Source organism: Hypanus sabinus, chromosome 20 (assembly GCF_030144855.1).
Source record: "Hypanus sabinus isolate sHypSab1 chromosome 20, sHypSab1.hap1, whole genome shotgun sequence".
NCBI classification, from domain to species: domain Eukaryota; kingdom Metazoa; phylum Chordata; class Chondrichthyes; order Myliobatiformes; family Dasyatidae; genus Hypanus; species Hypanus sabinus.
This window is the reverse complement of record NC_082725.1, coordinates 21,380,300-21,392,283: the sequence shown is the minus strand read 5'-3', so window position 1 is coordinate 21,392,283 and position 11,984 is coordinate 21,380,300. Positions and strand designations below refer to the sequence as shown.

The window sequence follows — 11,984 nt, the reverse complement described above, 5'->3', positions numbered from 1 at the left end:
CTGGTTTGAAAATTGCCCCGCCAGTAGAAAAAGTTCCCTCTTTCCACTCCGCCCGCCCACCTCCAACTGCAGGAGCAGATTCCTGGAGGGACTGGGAAACGGATGAAAATCGTCGAACTCCAGCGCTACTGAAACTGCAGCCAGAAGCAAATACGCAAGGAGACGAGCAACGGCGAGCAATGCAGAAGAGGGAACTGGAAATCGATACTGATGATGCAAAAAATAAACGAACCAATGGGAAGTTAACGGTTAGGAAAGTGAATCCAAAATGTATATTAAACTGTGTGAGTTGATTCAATATTTTACACTGCGGACAAAATCTATCATTTTCTGAAATAAAAATAACCTCTCTTTGGATTTAAAGTGGTAATCGGAGCAGCTTGTTCCCCTCTGCCATCCGATTCCTAAACGGACATTGAACCCTTGGACACTACCTCACTATTTCTAATATAGTGTATTTCTCTTTTTGCACGATTCTAATCTATTCAATATACGTATACTGAATAAGATTTACTTATTTATTATTATTATTATTACCACTATTTTTTTCTCTCTTCTGTATTATGTATTGCATTGAACTGCTACTACTAAGTTAATAAATTTCACGTCACATGCCGGCGATAATAAATGATTCAGATTCTGACATGCCTGCAAGCAAACTTCTCCGTCGCACACTTAGTTATGCCAGTATCGAGTTACCGGGTGGGAAACTTCCGCAAACTCGTGTTGTAAAGTCTTTGCATCAACATCAGCTCCTCGTGCGAGTCTGTACCGAGAGCTGATGGTCACCAGGGTAGGTTCCCGGACCCTGCTTGGTCTCCACCGGGTCGGCTGCGAGGTACCGCCCGCCCGCGGGGCACATTTCGGAGGGGCGCCTCCGCTGCGTCGGTCGCTGACATGGAGCCAAGAAGCCCCGTTCTCCAGACCTGGACTGGCATTTTCTTGTGTTGCTACGCGTTCGCCGCACATGTAAGTCCGTGTCCCTGCTGGACACTCACCGGGGCTGTTGTAAGCCCTCCCATCGCGTGTTTCGCCGCCATTGAAATGTTTTTTACCCTGACTAGGGCAGCTTATTAATTTACTCGGTCGTGCAAAACCCTGAGCAGAATGTAATCCATAAGTGTAAACAAACTAACTGACAGTTTGAGCGAATCTACCCGTGACCCTTATGGTAAACTGCGCGGTTGGGAGTGTCGCTTAAATATTCATTCATTATGTGCCCTGGCGTATGGCGTGGGCGATCGTGATCTTGACCATGGCAAATTTTTCGTCGGGATTGGTTTGCCATTGACAAACAAGAGAAGATCTGCAGATGCTGGAAGTCCGAGCAACACACACTGGAGGAACTCAACAGGCCAGGCAGCATATGTGGAAAGGACACCTGCTGAAGGGTCTTGGCCTAAAATGTCGACTGTTTGCTCTTTTCCATCGTTGCTTAGCTGCTGAGTTCTTCCAGCATTTTGTGTGGTTTGCCGTTGCCATCTTCTGGGCAGTGTCTTTACATGACTGGTGACCCCAGCCATTATCAGTACTCTTCAGACATTGCCTGGCAGAACCAGGACTTCTGACGTACACCAGCCGCTCATATGACCCTCTAACACTGCTTCACGTAATCCTGATTGGTGGGGGCACGCACCTGGCCCAAGGGTGACCTAACCACTAGCAGCGGGAAGAAGTGCTTTACACCTCCTTTGGTAGGGTCCTATCCCCACACTGCCACCCAATTCTCAAACATACTTCAGGAATAAGTGTGTTTAATGTCCATTCTGGAGACTTCAATGCAAACTAACCCACAAAACTGGGAGAATGCTGTTTCATCCTCGTACTCTCCTTTTTAAACGGACTTGATGCAAATGAACTATTGAATTTGCTGCATCCCACGACAATATTTGTGAAGAGCAGCACAATTTGCAGCATCCAGTCAGCATTAATCTTCCAGCTAGCATCACCAGATTTACACAGCTGGACCCCACCAACTTTAACTGAGACAAGGAACCTAGATTCAGATCTTGTTAGTGAAAGCTGGCATTAGAACATAATTTTGGCCAGTCGTCCAAGTGGAAACAATAGTTGGTCATTACAGTATATGGACCCACCTGTGCAGCAGAGATTTATCGACATTGACACCTACAGGAAAGATGTAAGTAAGGTTGAAAGAGCAGAATAAATTTACAAGGATTTTGCTGCATCTGGAGAACATGGGTGATATGGAAAGACTGAATAGGTAGAACTTCATTCCTTGGAATGTAGAAGATTAAGAGGAGATTTGTTAGAGGTATACAAAGTTATGAGGGGGTAAAGCAAGCAGGCTTTTCCCAATGCGGTTGGGTGGGATTACAACTGAAGGCCATGTGTTAAGGATGAAGAGGTGAAAAGATTAAGCGGAAGATGAGGGGAATCTTCTTCTCTCAGAGAATCGTGAGAGTGTGGAATGAGCTACCTGCACAAGCCATGCATGCAAGCTCAATTTCAACATTTAACAGAAGTTTGGATAGGTACGTGGATGGTTGGAATAAAGAGGGCTACTGTCCCGGTGCAGATGAACTTACAGACCAGCGGAGACAGCCTCAGAATAGAGGGACGTCATTTTAGAATGGAGATGAGGAATTTCTTTAGCCAGAGGGTGATGAATCTGTAGAATTCTTTGCCACAGGCAGCTGTGGAGGCCAAGGCTTTATGTATATTTAAGGCAGAGGTTGATAGATTCTTGATTGGTCAGGGCATAAAGGGATACGGGAGAAGTAGGAGATGGAAGCAGCATCAATGGTGGTGGAAGAAAAACACCATTCTTTGAGCCTCATCCTGGGAAGAGATGCAATGGGGCTGCAGGAAATGAGGAAAGAGAATAGTTCTTTTACAGGAGATAGGGTTGGAAGAGGTATAGTCAAGATAGCCAAGGGAATCAGTAAGTTTATAAAAGATGTCAATAGACAGAGAGACAAAGTGGAGAGAGGTGTCAGAAATAGATAAAGTGAATTGAAGGGCAGGATGGAAGCTGGAGGCACAGTTGATGAAATTGACGAGCTCAGCATGAGAGCATGAAGCAGCACCAATGCAGTCATCAATGTAGCGTAGGAAGAATTGGGGAGCATTACCAGTGAAGGCTCGCGATGTGGTTTGTTGTTCTACATTCATTTTTCATTACAGATTTCCTTTTATTTAATTTATTGACTCTAAATCCCCAAGCTACTTACAGCGGAGTCAAACCCACTCACATTTCTCCAGGTCAGGGCTTTACTAATCCATTAACGTAATCGCCGTGTTACTGTACCCTATTCAACACAATGACCTATTTAGAGGTAATTTTGGCCCAATGAGACCATGCTGCCCAATTACACCCATGAGACCAATTAACCTACTAACTCGTACATCTTTGGAACGTGGGAGGAAACCAAATCATCTGGAGGAAATCCATGTGGTCACGGGTAGAATGTACAACCTCCTTACAGGCAGCGGTGGGAATCGAAACCAGGTTGCTGGCATGAAATAAGGTAATGCTAACAGCTTTCAGTTGAAACAATTTCTAAATCTATTTCTTCACATCAGTTCCAATGCAGGATTGTAATCTTCTTATGTTGTGTTTCTTTCCACTTACAATTCAAATTTCTGATTTCAAGTTATTTCATTTTGAAGTCTGCTTTCAACAGTAGTGATGCTTTAAACGCAATCTTGCTTGCTGCATTTTTGTCCATTTTAGAAGTGCCCTCTGCATTTAAGGAATAATCATGATGTCAACGGTATTGTGGCATTTCTTTGGAGAAAAGTGTGTAGGAACCAATCTATTGATTGAATTAGGCTCATTGCTTTTATTTTGAGCTGTTATTTCTTCCCTGAAGATTGCGAAGATTTGGAGGGAAAACTGTGTGTGGTCTACAGATGGAATTGGTTTAAAGGATAGATTACATTTGTTGCTGTGGTTAAATAGCTCACAGGGTGCATGATGCCATTGATTACACGTTGCACTCAAATTTGAAAAACCTAACCTATAATAATAATAATAATTATTATGAATTATAAGCTATAATGCAATAGTAATTTTTGAATTTGAGTTTCTGTGAAATAATGTGTTAGCATGTAAATTGGTGTAACATCCTGAATAACATTTAATTTAACACTAGAGACTGCATTTCCTCTGCGCTGCAGACTATTGTAATTCAATTGATAACTGCACAACAATGTCAGTGTCACATCTGGAGGCTTCATGAGGACTGCATGAGGTTTGTTTCTATAACCATTAAAACAAGACAGGTGCAGAGACAACGGAGAACAGGGCAAATTAGAGAAAGTTTAGAAAAAGGAGCTGAAGAACGAAAAGAGTGGATGAAGAAATATTCCCCATTTATTCTATTTCCTTGTGACAAGGAAGGAGGCTGCTTGGCCTTTTGAGTCTCTGCCAGTTCTCAAGTCGTGCTTTTCAGTCCTATTTTCTCACTTAAATCCCTGCTACCTGTTTTCCCTCATGTGTCCATTAAACCATGATTGCTGGAGCTGCTCCTCCAGGCTGTGAGTCTCTCCATAGGTGGTTCATTGATGCACCACGTGGGAAAGAATGCGTTCCCGCTGTGTTGGCAACAATAAGTTAAAACTACTGGATAACAAAATGAAGCAAAACAAAGATAATTTTTATGGAAGAGTTGTTAGGGATTCGAATGGTATAACAGAAGTAATGGCAGAGGTCAAATTCATAGTAGCTTTCAAGAGAAGTACATATACTAAAAAAAACTTATGAACAGTGTAGGATAAGAGCTCTGAAATTGAGCTGTATGAAAAATACAGTGACCAGCCAGAGACAATGTAAGTAGAAAGGTGTTCTGCTGTACTGTGTGCGTGTACCTGTACCTACTGGGTAAGAAATATCCATAATTTCAACTTTGACACAATGGTCAGCAGTTTTGCCTAAGATTCAAACATTTCAAACCAAAGTCCTATTCTAGAGTTTAGCACAGAAGCAAAGGCTGAAATTCCAGATTAGCACCAGTGATACATTTATTCTGTATACAAATTAGTGAATATAGATGAGAATTATTTTGAAGGAGAGTTTGATAGCTAATATTCATTTCTTGATAATACTTTATAACATCTTACCTGATGATTATCATGTTGTTCTTAGTATGTCTATGTCAAAAAAGAGATGGCTCTTTAAAAGAGAATATTTGCTGTAAATTGGAGGTACAGGAACCGTAGGTTCCACATCACCAGGTTTGGAACAGTTTATTACCCTTCAACTACCAGGATCCTGAACCAGCATGAATAACTTCACTCTCCCCAATGCTGAACTGATTCCACAAACTGACTCATTTTCAAGGACTCTACAACTTATATCCTCAGTATTATTTATTTACTTTTTTGTATTTGCACAGTTTGTCCAGTTTGTCTTTTTTTCCACATTAGTGTTTGTCAGTCCTTAAGTGTAGTATATCATTGATTCTTTGTTCTACTATGAATGCCTACAAAAATGAATCTCATAGTAGTATATGGTGACATATATGTAGTTTGATAATAAATTTACTTTGAACTTTGAAATGGCCTTGGATATTTAATGACCTCATTTTAATACCTTTTAATACCTTATTCTGTAAAATATAGTTGCTGTGTTTAGCAGCTCCCAATCTGCATTTAAACATGTTTAACCCAGGGTTGCAGTACCTGTAGCCAAGCGCATGAAGTTCCTGGACCCTCAGCAGAAAATGCAGTGCATTCATTATTTAGGCCCAGTGAATGCTACATTTGTGACTACAAAAGAAACTGTAAGTGGCAGGAAATTCTTGAAGTTCACAGATCACAGAAATTGGTTAAACCACGCAGGTTTTCATAATTAGTTGAATAGGTTACAAATATAGAGATACAATGCTGGATCTTAATAAAACGCTTGTTGAGTCACAGAAAGAGTGTTGTGTAGCTCTGCACACTGCACTTTAAGAAGAATGTGAAGACTTTGGAAGGCTGCAGAAGTACTTTGGTCCAAAGAATGAGGCAATACAGTTTTGTGCAAAAGATTGCACTTTCCTTAGAGTAGAAAATGGTGCAAAGTGATCTGATAAAAATGCTTAAAATCATAAAAGATCTAGACAAAGTAAATTTAAAAAAACCAGCTGTCCTCAATGGCAGAGAGCCATGGACTAGAGGATTCGGATTTGCAAATTCAGAAAGTTCAAGATAAATGTATTATCAAAGTACTGTATGTATACATATATGTCACCATGTACAACACTGAGATTCATTTTCCTGTGGGCATTCACAGTAAGTACAAAGAAACACAATAGAATCAATGAAACACCACACCAACTTGGGCGTTCAACCAGTGATCAAGAGGCAACAAACTAAGCAAATACAAAAAGAAAAAAAAATAACTAAGCAATAAATATTGAGACATTAGATGAAGAGTCCTTGAAAGTGAGTCCATAAGTTGTGGGAACAGTTCAGTGATGGGGTGAGTGAAGTTATCCCCACTGGTTCAAAAGCCTGTTCCTGAACCTAGTGGTTTAGGTCCTGAGGCTCCTGTACCTCCTTCCTGGTGAAAAGAGAGCATGGCCTAGGTGGCAGGAGTCCTTGATGGATGCTGCTTTCCTCTGATAGCACTCTATGTAGGTATAGTCAATGGTGGAGAGGGCTTTACCTGTGATGGACTGGGCTTTTGTAAGCTTTGCTGCTTAAGGGCATTGGTGTTTCCGTACCAGTCCATGATGCAACCAGTCAATATTCTCTCTGCAGCACATCTAAAGAAGTTTGTCAAAGTTTTAAGTGGCATGCTGAATCTATGCAAAGAAAGCAGAAGTCTCATAATAACACAAATGTGCTGCCCTCAGGACAGATCCTCTGAAATGATACGCTGAGGAATTTAAAGTTGCTGACCCTCTCCACCTCTGATCCTCCAATGAGGACGGGCTTATGGACTTCTGGTTTCCTCCTCCTGTCGGCAATAATCAGCACCTAGGTATTGCTGACATTGAGAGAGGGGTTGTTGTTGTGGCACCACTCAGCCAGACTTTCATTCTCCCTCCTATATGCTGATTCAGCCCCACCCTTGATTCAGCCAATGGCAATGAAATGATTGTCAGAAGAACCAAAGTCAACTGAGACAAATCAATAGCAGCATTGTGGTTCAATTAAAGTCTTAGATACAGCAGGAAAGTAGGCTCTTCAGCCCCCAAATCCACACTGACAATCACCCATCCATTTACATTGCTCGTACATTAGTGTAAAGCTTTTTTATCCTCCGCATTCTCATCGAGTCCAACCCAGATTCCGCCAGTCACCTAAACACGAAGGACAAGTCACAGTAGCCAAGTCACCTACAAACCCAGATGATTTTAGGACATGAGAGGAAAACCGTTTCACTCAGGGAAACCCACACTGTCAATGTTCAAAGTAAATTTATTACAAAGTACATTCGGGCCAACATATACAACCCTGAGATTCATTTTTCTGTGCGTATATTCAATAAATCCATAATAGAATACTAACCATAATAGAATCAATGAAAGACCATATCAACTTCAGCATTCTACCAGTGTGCAAAAAAATTGCAAATATAAAAGAAAAAAAAATAATAATAAACATTAAGAACATGAGATGAAGAATCCTAGAAATTGAGTCCATAGGTTGTGGGAACATTTCATTGAAGGGGCAAGTGAAGTTATCCCCTTTGATTCAAGAGCCTGATGGTTGAGGGGCAATAACTGTTCCTGAACCTGGTGGTGTGAATCCTGAGGTTCCTGTTCTTTTTGCCCTGATGGCAGCAGTGAAAAGGGAGTATTTTCTGGGTGGTGGAGGTCCCTGCTGATGGATGCTGTTTTCCTTTGACAATGCTTTGTGTAGATGTGCTCAATGTTGGGGAGGGCTTTACCCGTGCTGGACTGAGCCATTTCCACTAGTTTTTGTCAGATTTTCCGTTCAAGGGCATTGATGTTAACATACCAGTCTGTGATACAGCCAGTCAATATAGTCTCCACTACACATCGATAGAAGTTTGTTAAAATTTTAGATGTCATGCCGAATCTTCACCAACTCCTAAGGAAGTAAAGGCACTGTTGTGCTTTCTTCATAATTGCACCTACATGCTGGGCCTAGGACCGGTTGTCTGAAATAATAACACTGAGGATTTTAAAGCTGCTGATCCTCTCCACCTCTGATCCCCAGATGAGAACTGGCTCTTGGACCTCTGGGTTCCGCTTTCCGAAGTCAGTAATCAGCTCCTTGATCTTGCTGATATTGAGTGAGAGGTTGGTGTTAATGGCACCATTCAGCCAGATGTTCAGTCTCCCTCCTCTCCCTCCTATCTAATGGCTCATTACCACCTTTGATTCAGACTACGACAGGGGTGTCATCAGCAACCTTAAATATGGCATTGGAGCTGTGGTTAGCCACACAGTCATAAGTAAGTGCAAAGCGAGTAGAGCAGGAGATAAGCTCGGAGCCTTGTGGTGCACCAGTACAGTTATTACCCCTCAGCTATCCAGTCTGTTGAACCAGTGGGGATAACTTCACTCTCCCCATCACTTTCAAGAATTCTTCATCTCTTGTTCTTAATATTGTCTATTTATTTATTAGTATCATTTCTTCTTTTTGGTTTTTCTTTTGCATTTGCACAGTTTGCTGTCTTTTGCATATTGGTTGTTCGTCTATCACTTTGGATGTGGTCTTTCGTTGATTCTGTTATGTTTCTTGGATCTCCTGAGTATGCCCACAAGAAGACATAAGTCAGGGTTGCACTGTATATGGTGACATATATATACTTTGATAATGAACTTACTTTGAACGTATTTCCACACAGCAAGTAGTTATAATCTGAAATATGTTGCTTGGAAGGGCAGGGGAAGAAAATTTAGACTTCGATAAAGGAATTGGTAAGTATGGAATGTGTCTAACCCAATTACTCTGACAAAAAAGGGTGATGTGTGCCGGACAGACTGAATGGCTTCGTTTTGTGCTGCAATGGTATCATGAGTGATTCTTTTACTTCACAGTCTTGTCACAGTAGTTGTGGAATATCCCCTTGGGGGAAAAAACAGGACACTTATTTCTAATCTTCGAGGGCATTGGGATTTCTCATAACTGGAGACACTCCTCTTTGCAAGCATACTTAGAAGCAACTTTTGCAGGTTTAAGACTCAGAGATTACTGAAATACACGTGAGTTTCTTTACTGTTCTGACCACCCCACCACTCCTTCAGCTCTTCGACTGTCACCCGAATGCTTGTTCTGGCTCTCTCCCTAGTTGTGCATTTAATCTGAAATATGGATAATGGTTTATCTACTTGCAGGATATTTTTTGACTACCAACTTAAAATTTCCAAGTGTGAATACAAACCTTTGCTTCTCCTTAATGCTATAAATTCTGTTTTCTGTACCCTTGCAGTTCTACCTTCTCTCTGGTCCGAAAATCTAATTAGCGACTGAGCCCCAAATGCCAAGGTATTATGCCCTGGAGTTATCTCCTTCTTTCAGACACCTCTTTGAGCCTTTGACAAAGCTTCTAATTATCCATTTTATAATTTGATTGATGTACAGTTTTCTCTAATGAATCTCCTCCCCAGGTAGAAATGACAAATACGAGAGTACGTCCATTTAAAGGTGAAAGTTTAACGGAGATGTATTGGGCTGCTTTTTTACCGCGACAATAAACATTGTTTTTAGATCCCATTTTTCTTCTCAAAATCCTATCACTGCTGCTTAATATACATATTTTTCCATTACATATATGAGTTAGTATAATTAAATATATGAGAGAGTTAGATAGAGCTCTTATAGATAGCGGGGTCAAGGGATATGGGGAGAGGGCAGGAACGGGGTACTGATTGTGTATGATCAGCCATGATCACAGTGAATGGTGGTGCTGGCTAGAAGGGCCGAATGGCCTACCCCTGCACCTACTGTCTATTGTCATTTATGTCACCATTCAAGATTGTGGATTAGTGCCAATTATTCTAACAGAAGCTACTTTGACAACTACTGTCGTTTTCTGTCAGTTGTCTTACTTGTCACACCAGAGCTTTGGCAATACAACACCTCTCCCTCAACAATAGCATACTTCTTCCATGCATTAGAAAGTGAACTAACGCATTGTTAGGAGAGAACTAGATACTTGGGATTTTACCAATTTTCGGCAAGATAATCCCTGGGATTTCCATGAAGAAGTCTCAAGTATCTGTATTAAACTTCAATACCACATAAAGTTGTTTTATTATTTAATGGGTCAAGTAATTATGCCTAATTATCATCCAAAACAGCTTTGTAACCCCAGGGTTTTCTGTGAGGTGGGTTTTGGTAACTTGCTGGCTCTTCCAACTGAGCCAAACTGGAGCATCAGCTGCCAACTACAGAAGATGCAAGTTGTAGTTCAGTTATGTGCAACTGGGTCAAGTGTTAAATACTGCTGTCTCTCTCACTGTTCTGCCATCATTTATTGTACCATTTTAATAAATTTGTGCTAGCTTCAAAGTAAATTTATTATCAACGCATATATATGTCACCAAATACCACCGTGAGATTTATTTTCTTGCAGGCATTTGCAGTAGGATAAAGAAGTACAATAGAATCAATCAAAGAGCTTGACACAAAGTGTGTAGTTTTGTTTGACAAGCAACCAAATGTGCAAATAAAAGACAAACTCGGCAAATAAAAAACAAATAGTAACCAATGGATAAAAAAAAAAGATAAATAAATAAATAATGCTGAGAACATGATTTGCAGAATCCTTGAAAGTGAGTCTGTGTGTAGTGTTCAGTGATCAGCTCAGCCTTGTGGTGAGTGAAGTTGCCCACAATGGTTCAGAGGCCTGATTGTTGAAGGGAAATAACTGTTCCTGAATTTGTTGGTATGGGACCTAAGGCTCCTTTACTTCCTTCCTGATGGTAGTAGTGTTGAAAGAGCATGGCCTGAATGCTGGGGGTTCTTGATGATGTGTACTACTTTCTTGTGCCAGCACTCCTTGAAGATGTGCTCAGTGGTTGGTTGGGGGGGAGGGTGGGGGTTGTGGGGTAGGGGGCTTTCCCTGTAATGAACTGGGCTTAATCCAGCAATTTTTGTAGACTTTCTTCAGTTCTTGGGTACCGGTTCATACCAGGCTGTGATGCAACCAGTTAGGATACTCAGCAGTGCGCTTCTTTAGCAGTTTACCAAAATCTAAGATGACATGCCGAATCTGTGACAAGAAGGATTCATGTCTCCATATGTACGTTATATAGTCAAGACTATTAAATTTAACAATGAGAAAATTAAGACCAAAAATAATTCATAGGCCAGTGAGTTGGATAAACTTGTAAATACTTGGATGTTGTTTAATTAATTCAACTGTTTGCAGGGAGGAAGTGATACAGTTTTTGTAAGTATATGGTACATATCTGAATCTGTCCAGCTAGTCAAAATATACTCGTGTGCTTTATTCAGAACTGATTCCTTCTGTGGAGAATTTGTTTAATGGAATTAATGTAAGGTTACCGAAAACGTGTGGTTGATGATTGGCACACACTCTGTGGCCTGTCTCTGTGCTGTATTTCACTATGGCTATCTAAGGATCAGGACAGGGGTTGGTCTTGAGTTTTCTCACCTTAACAATAGTCTCAACCTTTTCCTTGACCTATTACATCCTCCCCATCTGCCATCAGACCTTAATAAACCGCTCGTTTCTTCAGAAACACACAATTGCTCTTCTGGAATTTAGAATCGTGCTTCTAAATTATGTTGATGGATATATTCAACATCCCTCTAGAACAATACATTGTCCCCTCGGTTTTCAAGGCAGCAACCATGATTCCGGTGCCAAAGAAGGTAACAGGGTCCTGCCTAAATGACTATCATCTGATGGCATTAATATCAACCATTATGAAAAACTGTGAGCACATGGAGTACATTAAATCCTTTCTCCCAGCTATGCTGGACCATTCCCAGTTTGCTTATTGTTCAAATCAATTCACTGAAGATGCAATAGCCTCTCCCCTCCACACTGTCCTGTCCCACCTGGAAAATTGGGTCTCATATGCCAG

The 11,984-nt window shown here is 41.0% G+C and overlaps 1 protein-coding gene across 1 annotated transcript in view; it reads left to right on the top strand.

The window, feature by feature from the left end:
* Positions 1 to 767: 767 nt before the first annotated feature.
* LOC132378714 (tumor necrosis factor receptor superfamily member 11A-like) overlaps positions 768 to 11,984 on the top strand; it is a 39,735-nt gene continuing 28,518 nt past the window's right edge. Inside the window, exon 1 of the mRNA XM_059945816.1 lies at positions 768 to 969. Within this exon, the coding sequence (XP_059801799.1) occupies positions 898 to 969 (72 nt within the window). The 5' untranslated portion in view covers positions 768 to 897. The remainder of the gene's footprint in view (positions 970 to 11,984) is intronic.